The sequence below is a fragment of the Eptesicus fuscus genome, chromosome 11 (genome assembly GCF_027574615.1).
Source record: "Eptesicus fuscus isolate TK198812 chromosome 11, DD_ASM_mEF_20220401, whole genome shotgun sequence".
Classification (NCBI taxonomy): Eukaryota; Metazoa; Chordata; class Mammalia; order Chiroptera; family Vespertilionidae; genus Eptesicus; species Eptesicus fuscus.
The window spans coordinates 80,175,773-80,191,993 of NC_072483.1; the positions used below are offsets into that span (position 1 = coordinate 80,175,773).

General features: G+C 44.4%; 2 protein-coding genes across 10 annotated transcripts in view; one reads left to right on the forward strand and one right to left on the reverse strand.

Moving 5' to 3' along the window:
- The window catches only part of CREB1 (cAMP responsive element binding protein 1), a 58,304-nt gene extending 54,094 nt beyond the window's left edge, over nucleotides 1-4,210 (reverse strand). For 4 of the 7 annotated variants that reach the window (XR_008557528.1, XM_008145232.3, XM_008145231.3 and 1 more), the window contains exon 1: nucleotides 4,010-4,071. The gene's annotated coding sequence lies outside the window, so the exon portion shown is untranslated. Of the gene's footprint in view, nucleotides 1-4,009; nucleotides 4,072-4,125 lie in introns of those variants that run through there. The other 3 variants (XM_028151148.2, XM_054723469.1, XM_054723472.1) reach the window with 3 other exon arrangements.
- Nucleotides 3,745-16,221, forward strand: part of LOC114232845 (uncharacterized) — a 41,878-nt gene continuing 29,401 nt past the window's right edge. For 2 of the 3 annotated variants that reach the window (XR_008557529.1, XR_003618962.2), the window contains exons 1-2: nucleotides 4,395-4,557; nucleotides 12,735-12,884. Coding sequence is in view for 1 of the 3 variants with exons in the window: in XM_054723476.1 (XP_054579451.1) it covers nucleotides 3,763-4,376; nucleotides 12,735-12,834 (714 nt within the window). In the remaining 2 variants the exon portion in view is untranslated. The other variant, XM_054723476.1, reaches the window with a different exon arrangement.

Here is a 16,221-nt window from a genome sequence, read left to right on the forward strand (position 1 = left end):
TTCACAGTTAACTCTTACACAGCTTACTTGCCTTTTCATGCACTAATAGCTAACAAGGTAATGAGGAAGTCCAAATGACAATTTCCTGTCAGAAATTGTTATCAGTCAAATGAATTCTCTTCCATTTAAAGAAATAAATGCATAATGATAGATTCCTTTAGTTTAAAGGATCAGGTAAGACCTAAAAATAAAATCAGCTCACTAACTGGTTAATAAATACAGGTACATTCATATGATGAAATGCCTCACTGTTAAAAACAAAAATGAAGCTCTTTTTGCTAAGCAGTATTAAGTGGAAAAAAGCAAGATATATGACAGTGTATATAGTAGACTATCATTTGTATAAAAGGAGGGGAGAGTATGTACTTATTTGCTTGTGTATGAATATATACCTCTGAGAGAATAATTAGCAATTGGCTGGGGGTGACAGACACACACACACACACACACACACACAGAGAGACCTTTTCTATAAATTTTGTTTTGAATTATGAATAATCTGAATGACATTAAAAAATAAAACTGAAAATATAAAACTGTAATATTCCTCTTTTCCATTATTTCACCAAGTATGATCCCTCCTTCTTTTGATATTCTGCCTTAGTCACGGCGTCCTCAAAGTTCCTTTAGGGTAGCGACAAAACAGTGTAATTCATCTTTGGATTTGCTGCAGCTTCTACTCCAGTGTATTAAACATAGTAATATTAATAATGAATAATTTAAAAATAGAAAACATTTGTTGGGCACTTGTGAAATGCCTGGCATTTAATATGTATTAACTTATTTAAACAGTTTACATGTGTTAATTTATTTAATTCCCACATTTCTATGAGGTGGATATTGTACCTTTATGACCAAGCAAATTGAGGTATGGAGAAGAAACCTGCTCAATGTCCCACAGCCAGGAAGTTAAAATAAAGCCTAAAAATGAGTATCCCTGAGTCTCTAAGGAAGTACTTTATCTCATGACCCTATTAAAAAGGTGGTATTATTCTAATTTAACAAATAAACTGAGGCTGAGGAAGATCAAGAAATTTACGGGTAAGTCACAAATTCCCTTGAGGGTAGGCACATGACAATAGTGTCAGCAGGGATTCTAACACCTAATGCTCTTTCCACTAACTACATTCTGTCACAGTGAATGCTAACTAAATACCTGAATTACCACAAACTGTTGTCTCAAGTGATACTGCAGTAGAAATGAGTTCACACATAAAATGAAAATCCTTGACTTTTTTCTATTCCCTATCTACTATATCCTTACATTCAGATTTGAGCTCTTAACTACTCAATTAAAAAGCAATCACTGTGACACTGTACATCAAGAAAGATGCTTATAAGACTGTTACAGGCTAATATAAACAAGTGCATATAAGTGAATCTAGTAAGGTACTTATAGAATAAATGAAATTATAAATTTCAGTGATACATTGTAAGCATTAAGTTACAAGAATATTTTTTCTTCTGTAGAAGAGGAAAAATATTTTTAAATTGACATGAAGTGGGGCATACATACATGTGGGACAAAAGTAAGTTGTTACTCATATGGAAAATTATATAATACAATAATTAATAAATTATAATACAAGAATAAACTCTTGTACTCACAACTGTAAACCTATTTTTGCCCACCATATACTTGGTTTTACTATAACCTCACAACTGTAAGCCTATTTTTGCCCCACCTTGTACTTGGTTTTAATATAACCATATTATATTCCAAAACAACAAAACACAATGTCTTAGAATGTGACAAAATAAAGCTACTTCTCTTTGAAGAAAATTTTCTATTTATCAGATCTAATCAAGAATATAAATTTTAGAAAGCAGAAAAAGGAAGTTGCCATTTTATAGATTAGGTTTCTAAGTTTCCTTAGGCTCTTACTTGAAAAAAAAAAATCATTCAAAAGGGGTACTAGCTTTAAATCCCATAAGTGCCTTTTAACATTTTTCAGTCAATTTGTGTCAAAGATTCATTCATTTTCTGAATACATATGTCCATTAATAAATTAATCAAATTTAACTGAGATTTTTTTACTGGTCCGTGAGAGGGGGTAGAAGTATAATTTTTAGTACCATGCTCCATGTGAATGTTCACATATTTAATTAATACAAAAGTTTGAAAAGTTTCACCTGGAATTGCTAAGAATTAACAGATTATGAATTTATAAATCATGTTTAAATTTGCACAAAGGAAGAGTTGTTATCCTATATTCTCTGTAGGAGAAAAACATTACTCAACTGATGCTGGGTTTCAGAAGATCTTTCTTAAGGAAAAACAGTAATCTATAACATCATCAATACTATAATTTCCTCAGTGTTTGTCAATAAAATCATCTTCTCAGTCCTTATGGAAAAACTCTTTATTGCATTTTCTTAATTTTTTTCAACAATGACAAATTGCTAATGTGTTTTGTTTTTTTAAAAGACTTCCGTGTTCGTTTTTTTAAATACTTGTAAATCTAGAAATAAGCAGTGAGTGTAAAAGATTTCAATAGCTGGCAACCAAGTCTCTTTTATACTAAACCTTTAGGAGGTAGAACTGCTGTAAGCTAAGGCCAGAGTGAAATTCTAACTTCTAAAAGAGGGTATGACAAACCTAAATAGGTCAGACTGCAGGTCCTCTAAAAATTATCTTTTAATCTTTAATGTGTCAATGACTTTTCTGCCATGCCTTTTCCTAACAAAGAAAAAAATAAGCCTTGTGGCTTAAACTGTCAGTCTCCGGTTGGGGTTACCCACCGCATGGGAGACAAATAATGGGTATTTTAAAATACCTATTTTTAGAATTAGTATTCATCAATACGTTTAAGTTTAGACAGACATGTGTGGGAAACATGGCAGCAGGAGGCGGGGTGGAGAGATCCAGAGGACCCAAACGCGTTGGCATGGTTGGCAAAAAAAAACAAAACAAAACATAAAAAAGTGATGTAAAGCAAAAGTACACCGACTAAAAACGAAGTGTTTCACAATGATAGATCTCCAGTGATTACCTTATTGAAAAGGGTTAAAAGCGAAACTGTTTTTCAAACACCAGCTTCCCTTTTACAAGATCCCAACTGTTTCAAACTTATTAGAAATGTTTTTCTTAGCAACCCCTTCCTCCCAAAAAGAATGCATTTCCATGACTACTGCCTTAAAAAAAAAAAAAAAAAAAAAGAGGTGAGGGGGGAAAAAAGAGTCAAAACGATCTAAAAATGCACAAGCCCTCTCCTCGCTTCCCCAGAGCAGAAAAGAACAGTGTTCCCCCCATGGCGTGGAGCGGGGGGAAAGGGCACGAATGAAATACAGAACGAGGAGAAACCTTGGGTTTCGAACTTTATTGCACAAAGAGAGCGGGGAAGAGCGGGTCGGACGTTGCCGCGCTTCTCGGCGCGCAGCGGGCACGGCGGGCACGGAGGCTCCCGGGAAGGCAGGCACCTTCACCTCTCCTGCCCTCCGCGGCCGCCTTCCTCCGCCGCCACCCCCCGCGGGCACCCGGCGGCGCAGCCGGGAGGACGGCCGGGCCGGGGGCGAGGCGAGGCGGGCGGCGCGGGGGGCAGCAGCGCCAGCCCAGATCGGGCCGGCCGGGCAGGCGGGCGGGCGGGCGGCCTCCCTCGGGGCGGCTCCCGGTTCCCGGCTCCGCGCCCGGCCCGGACCGGTGGTGGCGGCGGCGGTGGCGGGAACGCGGGCGCCAGCTCGCTGCGGCCGGCCGGCCGCCCGCACGCAGCCCGGTCCCCGGCTGCCACCCCGCCCGCAGCCCGCCGCCCGCCGCCCCCCGCCATGAGCGCCGCCGCTGGCTGCAGGCAGAGTCGCTGCCGCCCGGCCGCCGCTGGCTCCAGTCCGCCGCCATTATTCTTTGTTCGCTGCGAGCGGCGGCGAGGTTGTGGGGCTCGGGCGGAGGCTCCATCTTTACCGCGGCCCCTCCTGCGAGGGGAAGGCCCGGAGCGCGGGTGTCCGGCGCCTCCCCGTCCCCCCTCGGTCCCCCCGGCTCTCTCGGGCTCCTGCCTCCTCCTCCTGCTCCTCTTACCGGTGGTACAAGCTCCTCCGTCACTGCTTTCGTTCGCGGCCCGGATCTCGCTGGAGTTTTATTCTCTCCCCCACGTAACACACCGCGTCAAACTACACCTCCGCCGCGTCACTCACCAACACTCCGCTTCTCCCAGCCGCCCGGGCCACAGGCAGCAGCAGCCGCCGCGGACTGAGGAGCCGCAGCCAGGGAGCCAGCCAGCGCCGCCCAGTGCCGAGTGCGCAGCGGCCGCGCACGGAAACAGCCGAGTCGGCCCGGAGGAGTTCGAGCGGCCCCGCCCCCCCCGCGCTGGAGGCGGAACTTGCCGAAGCTCTTCGGTTTCCTTCGGGCGAGGCGCAGGGGTTCTCCCGGGAGTGGGAAGGCGAAGGTGGGCTGGGACCCGCGCGTAGCGGGGAGTGATCTAAGCCCCATCGCCGCGTTTCGGTGGCTAAAAACCCGGCGGCGGAAACGTGAAGGAGGAAGTGGGGCTTGTGTGCGGCCGGCTGGGGAAATCCAGGGGGGTGTGGACGGCTGGATGGAAACTCCCGCGCGGCTCTGGCCCTGCGGCGGTAAGCGGCGGGCTCTAGGGCGGCTGCGGGCGGCCTCGGCCCGGGAACTTTCAAAACGCTGTGGGGACGCGGGAGACGCACCGCTGAGTCTGGACCGCATCCGAGTGCGGGAGTCAGGCGAGCGGGGGAGGAAGGCAGCTGCCAACGCCCCCAAGGCCCGGGGCAGGGCCTGGCTGGGACGCGGTGCCGCAGAGCTGCCCCGGCGCGGCTCGGGAGCCCCCGCGGGGAGGGTTTTCCGTCTCGGCTCCAAGAATCAGTTGAGAAAGCTGGCGGCCGCCGGCCGCACTGTTCTATTTCGGGGGTGGGCTGGGGCTGGGGAGGCTCTGGGACCTGTGGCAGCTCGCGGGGTTCACCCCGGCTGCGTGGGCAGCCAGGGTCATCCAGGGCCTCTGAGCAATGACCTGCCCTGACCCAGGTTGCTCTTCCACTATTTTTCGAAATGTCTTCTCACCCCCCCCACCCCCCGCCCCCACCTGCCCGCCTTTTTTTTTTCTGGCACCTTCCTGTGTCGCTTTCTTTTCGCAGCCGGTTTTCTACAGCATGGTTTGCACCCGCTGCACCCTTTCCTTCACCACCCACTCCCCTCCGAACCCGCCAGGGTGACTTCCGTTGCCTCAAAGCTACTGAAATCGCGCTTTCAGAGGTCACCCAAGGCCACGAGACTGATTTCTCCTTCTCCTTTGCATTGAACTCTGCAGTCCTCTTTCATAATTGTCTTTCTGCCCTTTGAAAAGCAAACCTGCCTTTAGGAAGCAGCGCCATCCCGTTCATCTACATGGTACAAGTCTGAGCTCCGCCCCTTACTGGCTTCCTGTTAGAAACAGTTGCCCTTCTTGGTTCTCTTGATCCATCACCTGCTGCTTCCTCAGGGGGACTTTGGGCCAAAGAATAAGCCACCTTTCCTTCTGTTACTCAACCTTTTCTAGTCTACCGGCTTCCCCGCCTAGCATATAAACATGCTTGCCTGGCTGAGTGGTTGAGCATCGACCTGTGAACCAGAAGGTCACGGGTTCGATTCCCTGGTTAGGGCACATGCCCTGGTTGTAGGCTCCATCCCCAGTGTGGGACATGTAGGAGGCAGCCAATGGATGATTCTCTCTCATCATTGGTGTTTGTGTGTGTGTGTCTCTCTCCCTTTCTAAAATCAGTAAAAATATATTTTTAAAATAAATCAATAAACATGCTTAAGTCTCTCATTTCTTTAAAAAGATATATGCATAACCATGTACACAGACAATGGGGTGGTGAGGGCCTTGAGGGGCAGGAGGGGGCTGGAAGATATTAATGGGGGCCGGGGGGAGGACCTATGTAATAGTTTAAACAATAAAGATTTCTAAAAATAAATAAGGTTTATCTCCTTAAATCCCTCTCCAACGGGTAATTCCAATGGTCTCTTACCCTGTGGACATTGTCTCATGCCCCACTACTTAACCCTTTCCTGTCTAGCTTCTATTCCAATCATTCACCAGAAGCAGCTTCACGGACAGGCTTCAGTCATCGTATTACAAGACCTGATTCTAGCATTTGGCACTACTGACCACACCTTCAACCCAATAGGCTCTTCCCTCTGCTTCTCCTCCTTTGTCCAACTCTTAAATATCGGCATTCTGCTGAGCTGAGTGCTCTTCCTGAGTCCCACCCTGAATACTCTCTTAGGTGAACTCATCCTCTTCCAGCAGCTTCACATACCCTCTGCCAAAGACTGTCCATCCCGTAACTCAAATCTAGATCTTGCTCTTGAACTCTAGGTTCATATTTCTAGCTGCCATTGTTACAGTTTCATTTGGATGACTGGGGCATGTCAAACTCAACCTGTATAGTACAGTCCCTCCAAAACCTTCCTCCCTTAGCCCTGGGGTCAGTAAAGGGCATCCTGTTCATCTACTGAGTTCAAGCCAGAAACCTAGCATGCCTCTGACACACATCAGAATCACCTAGACCCGTGGTTGGCAAACTGCGGCTCGAGAGCCACATGCGGCTCTTTGGCCCCTCGAGTGTGGCTCTTCCACAAAATACCACGGCCTGGGCGAGTCTATTTTGAAGAAGTGGCGTTAGAAGAAGTTTAAAAAATTTGGCTCTCGAAAAAAATTTCAATCGTTGTACTGTTGATATTTGGCTCTGTTGACTAATGAGTTTGCCGACCACTGACCTAGACCCCTGTGCCTTAAAAAATGGGATTGTGGCCACTCTCCATTCCTATGGCCACTTTTCCACACCCCGCTCCAGTCTAGCCACCTACATCTCTTGCTTGAAGTACTGCACATAACTACCATCCAGGTCCTACAAAACTTCTTTCACTCCAATTCAGTTGCCATGCTGCAGCCACAGTAATTTTAAAAATACAAATCTGATCAAGTCACTACCCTGCTTGAATTTCTTCAGTGGCTTCCCTTTGCTTACTGAACACAGTCAGCTCCTTATCATGGAGACCAGGCCCTCCACCATCTGGGCTTGTCATTCTCCAGCCTCCCTATCTGCACTCCAGCCATATTAATCTTTTTTATATTAGTCTTTTTTCTTTTTTTCTGGGCTCTTTCTCTCTCTCTCTCTCTCTCTCTCTCTCTCTCTCTCTCTCTCTCTCTCTCTCTCTCCTACTGTAGGCTCTCACCTCAAGTCATTGACACACACCATTCCCTTCCCCTGGAATTCAGTCACCTACTCTTACCTAATTGCAACAACATTTTCTTTTCTGATATATCATATTGTTATTACTTAATGCCCATGTAAGGTCTGTGCAGGTGGGGACCAAGTCTGTCATATTTGACTCCAGCTTTTCCCTTCCTTCCCTAGCACCAGCACAATGTCTAGAATGCAGTGGTACTCATTCAATATTTAATGAATAAATAATATGTGTGTGGTCCCAGGATAAGTTCCTTAATATTTTTGGAATCAAATCCTGGCTCATCCACTTACTAGCTATGTGAGTTTGAGCAAATTGTTCATTCTTGTGCCTCGATTTTCCCATCTGTAATATAAAGATGATAATAGCACCTACACCATAGGTGATAATTATTGTGATAATTAAATTCATTCATGGAAAGCATACTTGACACAATGTTTGGCACATACTAAGTGTTAATTGAAATGTTGCCTATTACTAGCTTTTATTTTTTATTTTTTTGGTTTTTTGTTTTGTTTTGTTTTTTGGTGCCGAAACCCAGGAACTATTACTAGCTTTTACATGCATAACTCATCTTTGTGTCAAGTACATTTCAAAATTGAGTTTATCATTTCCCTGTTCTTATGCTGGCCCTATACATGATACCAAAACCTTGGAATTATCTACTCATAGCCTATATTTATCACCCACCAAATATGGTAATTTTTCAGTTTAAAATTTCTTCATATTCTTCCTTTCTACTCATACTGACCTTTCTTTAGGTCCCATCTTTTCATGTCTTAGTGACTTTGCTAACTTCCTAGGAGCTTTCTGACTCCAGACCCACTTTCGCATTCACCTGTGCCCCACCTATCAGACCAGCGGGCCTCAGTTATTAAATCACGTATTCTCCTTGACTTCTCTCCTGGCCTCAGTTTTCGCTTCACTTTGTTCATTCACTTGTTCATTTAATCATCCAGGCACTCAAATGCAATTGATCTTATTAAACATTTTGGATATACTTCAGATTTGAAACCTAGTCTCCCAATTTCATATATTCTACTCTAGCATCTCCATAAACCATAGAAATGAACTAGAAATGCCAAACTTTTAGCATCTATTTTTTGTCTCTGGGACTTAGAAATTACCTTATTTTTTTACTCTGTTTTTCAGTCGAAAAATATGGTCAATATTGGGGAGATGAAAGTAGAGAACAGCACGTGGATATAACTTGACATAGTATAAGATAAGTGCCTGAGAGAGGTCCAGAAAAGGTGGCGGTCTCATGAGATGATTATAAAAGGCTTCAAGGAGAAAGTGACATTTGAGAGCTTTCCTCTAACCATGGCTTCCTTTTCCTGTTATTTTTCTCTCTTGCTTCCACTGTTGAACCTAACTTTCACTCTCACTACAATCTCAAGTTCCACAAACCCTGCCTTCTCTGGTGCATCACCTCTCATGACTCAGTTTGCTTTCCTATCTAACCCCAAGGCCATGGTGACCTTTCTCTTTAATTCTAAAAATATCTGTTGAGCACCTGCTTTGTGCCATGTACCCTCAGAAACTGGGCATCAGTGTTATCAATGCTCATGAAATAATCTTGTGATTTGAATTGTACTTTTCGAATAGTTTTTCAAAGGAGAAGAGGGAAGCACCGATCTGTTACAACTATTCCTGATCTGTTTACCAGTTATAGTTCCCACGTAGGTTAATATACACTGAGTGGCCAGATTATTATGATCTCTGAATGCATAATAATCTGGCCACTCAGTGTATATCCTATATAATAAAAGGCTAATATGCAAATTGTCCCCTCGACCTGGAGTTCGACCAGCAGGCAGGCCGGCCAACCGCCCATGTCCCCTCCCCCTGGCCAGGCTGGCCGATCCCCACCCATGTACGAATTCATGCACCAGGCCTCCAATATATATATATAAAATAATCTGATCACTCAGTGTATTTGCTTCTTAAAGTTAATCTTACACATAAGAACCACAACAAAACCCACCTTTACTTCCACTTCCTCTTCTAGCTACTGCCCCATTAATTTTTGCTCTCCTTACAATAAATATCTTTGAAAGAGTACTCTATTTACTTCCCCAATTCCTTTTCTTTCATGTTCTAACTAGCTCTTGCCCCCAGCATTCCACCAAAACTCTCCATGTTACTTAATCCAATGGCTTGATCTCAGTCTTCCTCTCACTTGTCCTGTGAGCAGCATTTGACACAGTTGATCACTCCCTCCTCCCTGGAAGGCTTCCTTCACTTGTTACATTTGTTTCTTCTGTGTTTCAGGACACTTCCCTCTCCTGGTCTTTGTCCTACACTCCTGTCACTGTTCTCAATCTCCTTTGCTCACTGACCTCTTAATATTGCGTGTCCCCGGATTCCTGGACCTGTTCTGTACTCTCTCCCTTAGTGATCTCATTCAGTCAAGGGCATTCAGTCAAGGGCATTCGATATGATAAACATGCTCACAAGCCCCTGGTCTCAGATCCACACTTGTATACCCAAGTACCTCAGCATCTCTACTTGGATGTTGAGTAATAGTTTATTATGTCCAAAACTAAACTCCTAATTGCCCTCCCCTCAAAAACCTTCTCTACCTACAACCTTGCCTATCTCAGTTTATGGCAACTTCATCATTCCCACTGCAGAGGCCATCTCAGCAACTCTTTTACTCCCCACACCCAATCTGTCGTCAAATCCTGTTCTTCCCTTCTCCACTGACCCCACCTTGGTTCCAGCCACTGTCACCTTTGACTAGGATTTTATATCAGCCACCCTTAACCTTCATTCTGTTCTCAGTACAGCGGTTAGCCTGATCCTTTCAACACATGAAGCCAACCACCCCATGATTCTGTTCAAAACCTCTAGAAACTCCCTATCTCATTTAGAAAAAGCCACAATTCTTACGTTAGGCCTGCAAGACCCCATCTCCTCTCTGATCTCCTGGCATTTGGTTAGCTTAACCAAACAGATCTTGCAAGTGTTCAAGTAACCTTTATTTTACTTACTGCCACATTCACATAACTTACATTACAGTGTATTGTTATAATTGTTTCATTTTATTATTATTTGTTGTTGTTAATCTCTTTTTCTGCCTATTTTATAAACTAAACTTTATCATAGGTATTTATATATAGGAAAAAAAAACAGTACACATGGGGTTTGGTACTCTCTGTGGTTTGAGGCCTCCACTGGGGGTCTTGGCATACAACCCCTGTGGAGAAGGGGGACTACCGTAAGCTGAAAGAGATGAGGACTTCTTTGAAGCTTTCAGATCTCCCCACGTCTCAGGGTGAGAATTGAAGAACCAATCAGCAAGATTCTGGTTGCTTTTAATTTCTATTTTGATGATGACCAAATGGTAAGCTGCAGTCTCATCTTTCTTGTGACTGAAAGCAATGCCATGTAAACAAAGCCGGCCTCTTCTCCGTCTAGAAATTTCAAAAAGGCCAGTGGTTGGCAGTAAATCCAGGAGCAGGAACCAGTGAAGATTTACTGAGTGCTTGCTTTGTGCCAGGTACTGTTCTAAACATTTCTGATGTGTTAACTAATTTAATCCTCATAATGACTCAATGAGGAAAATAGTACTTTTAGAAGCATTTTATAGGTGAGTAGGCTGAAGCACAGCGGGTGAAGCAATGTGGCAGGATTGGAACCAGGACACATACTATTTGGGCTTCTGGTTAAGCAATGTGATTGAACACATGCTTTTTGCTTTGCTCATTCCTGACACCTCACAGTAAAGGAATAAGACAAGTATAAACCTTTTTGGTAGATAGAGTGTGGTTCCCCATAGATACTCCTGTTCTAATTCCTGGAACCTGCAAATATGTTATTTTACTTGGTAAAAGGGACTTTGCAGATATAATTAAGATAAAGACTTTGAGATAGTCGATTATCCTGGATTATTTGGGTGGGTTCAATGTCATCACAAAGATTCTTATAAGGGAAAAGGGAGGCAGGAAGAGGGAAATTGGAAGATGCTTCAGTGTTGGCTTTGAAGACAGAACATGAGGTCATGAGCCAAGGGATGCAGACAGCCTCTAGGAGCTCAAAAAGGCAAAGAAACAGTTTCTTCCCTGGAATGGCCTCAAGTATTGCATTCCTGCCAACAGCTTGATTTTAGCCCCCTGGACTGATGTTGAACTTCAGACCTCCAGAACTATAAGATCATATAAATTGGTGTTGTCTTAAGCCATGAAGTCTGTGGCAATTTGTTACAGTGGCAATAAGATTCCAGTACAGCAGCCCCTCATGGAGCAAAATAGGAAAGGAGATAAAATAGTTGAGAGAATTCAATGCATGTTTAGAAGATGGGATGGATGGAGGAAAGGCAACTGACTTGCAGGAAGAGGAAGTGGATACCTAAGTGCCTGCAGGAGGGATATCACTAAGAAGGAAGTCAATTTGCCCTTTAGAAACCCAGAGCAGTTCAGGGAATTAGAGGCCATGCCTCTCCCTCTCTCTAAAAATCAATGAATATCCTCTGTTGAGGATTTTAAAAATGGTCCTTTGCCACAGATAATTTTAGAAGCACTGATTTGGGATATAAAAGTAAGGCTTTGGGCTGAATATATTTGGGGCATTATTGTGCTAGAACAATCAGTAAATGACCAATGCTACATTTTCCTCCACAATTATATTTTGAGAATTTTATATAGAACGAACAAAAGCATATTGAGGCCAGCATTCCCCATGTTCATAACATTCTCCTCATCCTCCATTTTGCTTGCCCTCTCAATAAAATATCTGGAAAGAACCCAAAGGAAATATGGGCATTTTCCAAGACTTTGTAAGGTTAGCAAGCTTTCATTCTTGCAGTCCTGTCCAAATTCTTATTTTTTTGACTGCATTACTCTTAGGCGAGTGTTGCTAGTCAAATAGTAACAATAATATAAAAAAAGACAGGAATTCTCTCGCCTTTCAAACTGTCTTATTAGTTTCTTACTCCTTTTCCTTCAAGCTTTATGCCCATGCTACCCTGTACTTATTCAAAGGAAACAAAACACTTATACTGAATGTCTTTGGGGCTTAAAAACTGATGCTTTACTGTGATAAAGTAGAATACAGTTTGTCAGGGGGGTATTTCAGAAGTACCCAAGCACAGTTCTTCTCCAGAAGAGTGACATTTCTTTCAATGTATGAGTAAAAAGTAGGAAGTTGTCATTAACTGTCAATCCTAAGGCCGAGGTTCATGTGCATCTTTTTTTTTTTTTTTTTTAAGTTTTTAGTAATCTTTTAGAAAGAGAGCACGGGGGCGGGGGGGGGCGGATATAGAGATAGATATATAGATAGAGAGAGAGAGAGAGAGAGAGAGAGAAACATCGGATTGGCTGCCTTCTGTACAACCCCTATTGGGGATTGAACCTGCAACCGGGCATGTGCCCTAACCGGAACCGACCCGTGACTTTCTGGTACATGGACGAAAAACCAATTGAGTCACACTGGCCAGGACTCACATGCATCTTGATTAAACTTTTCTGGTCTCTGTTTAGTTGTTCAGTCATGTGTGTTGTCTTGGTGACACTGGAAACAACACAGCTGACTCATGCCCTTCTTGTTACCGCAGGATACAGCGGTTCCAACCACGTCCCAGCAAGCATCCCCCGTTTCTGCATCATGAAAGGCTCTCCACACATGGGTGGCGTCTGAGGTCGGAGTCACTGTAGCTCCTACAACGAACACATTTACATTACTAACATCCAAAGACGGCGTGGGGGTAAGGACCCTGTCTGTTTTCAAAAGCTCCTCCCACCCAGACTTTTATCCCCTCCTCGTCCTCCTTCTACAAGGAATTGAGAAAGAGGTGACTTGTTTGGGTGATGGGGAAGGAGAGAAGAAATCTTTTCATCTGTACCCATCCCTAGTCAGCACATGAGAAGAAGAACCCAATGTCATGATTGCCAGTGGCCCTTTTCTGTATAGACTTTTCTAGCAAGAGATCTCGCCCTGTCAGCTAAATTCTTGCTGCCTGGTATTGGACATGCTTTTAAAAAAGGGACCTGCCAGAAATGACAGTGATTTGGTATAGGTTTCTGTGTGCTGCATTAGCTCCAGTGTTGCTTCTTCCAGGAAGCATTTCCTTGCCAACAGAACTCAGAGGGCACACACATGTCCACGCCACCCCTGCCCCAGCACATTTTATAGCATTCGGGTCTTGCGTCTGTAGATCAGGAAGAAAACTGCTTCTGAGATCCTCATAGGATAAGAGGTCCCTGCGTACCCATGTTCTCAAACTGGGAGTGAGGGTTACAGACAGCAGTGAAATGGAATGGAGTTTGCTGGGTTTTGGTTTGCTCACAGCCCTGGCTCTTAGCAGGGTGGCTTTTTCCTCCGGGTTCACACAGTCTCTCCAGACTTGTCTTTTTCCAGGACTGAGTACACCCTTTTCTTCCTCCTATCCCCTCCTCCCCAGCACAACTGCCCTGTAGAGATTCCTGCAATGAATCCGTCAATGTTACTGTCCAATACGTCCCCGTGCAATACTCTGTAAATGTCACTGTCTGCTATCTGGTCCATGGCACAGTGCTAAGTAGTTTTTGTAATTGTGGTTTTGAGTGGAACCGGAGAATGCTTCTGTAATGGTGTGTCAGAGTTTCTTGTGCTTTTTCCGGGTAGCCAGAACGGAATCATTTTTAGGGCTTATAGCCTATCGTCTTTAGTCCAGTAGCACATGCCCTTGTGGCCTGTGTGCCGGAAGGCATGAAAAGGCTGTCATCAAAACACTGCCTAAGTGGCTTGCTGCAGCTCAAGAATGTTGACTAGAGCTGCCCCGAAGCCAAAGGGGTTTAAAAAAAACATCCTCTCTTTCTTTCCATTAGGGCTTGCCCTACGCTGTCGGTTCCCTGTCGGCGCTTGCTGCACCCACAGGCAGAGCGCCCGTCGGGTGTTATGAAATATATCGCCCATTCATGTACTTGTCCAGCCCATTAGACTTCAGGTGCCTCAAGGCCAGGGATAAAGTTTTACTGATCCCTTTAGCTCAGCACCTCCTTCTATGCCTGTTTATTGACCTGAACGGAGGGAATCAAACAACATCGAAAACACGGGACGGAAAAGACTGGAATGAGAGAGAGCAGCCTGGCTTGTAGCAGGCATGGAAGACCGTGCTAAGGATTTCTTTCTTAAAATTCTTACAGGCGAGGAATTACTCAATAAGAGGCTGATCATTTTTTTTCCAGGGGGGGAAAAATAGCAAAGTGCAAAAAGTTTTGGGGACATGCAGAAGACACATGAGTTTTCTTTGCTGTTTTGAGCTTTCTCTGGAAAAGGGATTGGGGGTGGGGGCGGGCGTGGGAACTATGTCCTAAGATTGTTATGGGGATGAAATGGAAAGTTTCATATATGTGACTTAGCACTGTCCCTGGCTGATGGTAAGTGATTAGTAAGTATCTGATATTTTTATTCTATTTCATTACATCCAATTAGTGACAATTTTGTGTCACTAAGAAAAAATGGTCTAGTAAACTATTGCACAATGATTTCTTATCATCAAAATTATTTATTTTATTTTATTTTTAATCCTCACCCAAGAATATTTTTCCTTTTTTTCTTTAGAGCGGAAGAGAGAGGGAAATATCCATGTGAGAGAAACACATTGATTGGTTGCCTCCTGCATGAGCCCCAACCAGGGCCTAGGCCGGGGAGGAGCCTGCAACTGAGGTACATGCATGCCCTTGACTGGAATCGAACCCAAACCCGGGACTTTTTGGTTCTCAGGCCCACACTCTATCCACTGAGCCAAACTGGCTAGGGCCAAAATTATTTTTATTTATTGAAAAACGTTTAGACTTATTTAATAGATGGCTTTTTAAAATCACTGAGTCTAGTTCTTCAGAATCCCTTTTTGATTTCTGTATGGTTTTTTTTTTCTCATAATGTTGCCTGTGATATCAATTGTGAGAAATGAGAAACGCAGCACTTTTAAAATGTCTTCTGCTAAATCCCAGATTTTCTTTCAAACTGCCGACACCCACTCTCCTCATGCTTGTCCCTTCTCCCCAGGAGGTGCCAGCAGAATATTTTCAGACAACCGCCACATCCATATTCTGTTCTGAATTCCTGCTCCTCACACCCTACCCTGCTCCTTCCAGGGCCATCCCCACGTTAGGTCACGATTGCAGCCGTTTCTCAGGGCAGCATCCCTGGAGTCCTCGGCTCCCCTCCGTCTGTTCCACCCACATGCCGTCCATAAGACTGCGACTCTGGATCTGGCTCCATCTGCCCTCCTCGACTGCTACTTCTCTAGCCTGAGGCCTCCTCAAACCTCACCTATAATTACCTCCTGACAGGTTTTTCTGCTTCTGTCTTGGCCCCCCTACAATCCTCTTCTCAACACAGTGTCCCCAGTGAATCTTTCAAAAGTAAGTCTCCTCTATTCAAAAGCCAGCATGGCTCCCCAGGAGTAAAAGGCAGAGTCTTTATACTGGCCCCTCCTCTGCCCTCTGGAGTATTCTGCTTTCCACTCACTGGCTTCCAGGCTGTTTCTCGTCTCACTAGACCTGCTCCTGCCTGAGAGTCTTTGGTCTTCCCTCTGCCTGAAAGCCTCCTTCTTCGGGATTTATAAAGTTAACTCTCTCACCTCTTTCAAGTCTTTGCTGAAATCTCATGTACTCACTGAAACCTACCTACCTTGGCCATCCTAATTAATATAGCCACCTGAACCTCCTTCTGTACCCCAGTCCATTCAATCCCCCTTAATCAACTCCACGTTTTCTTTTTCCATAGCACTTACCAGTATAACTACTATAAAATGTACTTATTTATTATAGTTTGGTATCTGTTTTTCCTCACAAGGGTAGGCATTTTTTTTAATCCTCACCCAAGGATATATTTATATTGAATTTTTAGAGATAGAGGAAGGGGGGGGGAGAGAGAGAGAAAACATCGATGTGAGAGAGAAACATCAATCAGATGCCTCCCGTACCTGCCCCAACCAGGGGTCGAACCCACAACCAAGGTATGTATCCTGACTGGGAATCAAACCCTTGACCTTTTCGTGTATGGGACAACGCATCAACCAACTGAGCCACGTGGACAGGGCAGGCAGGAACCTT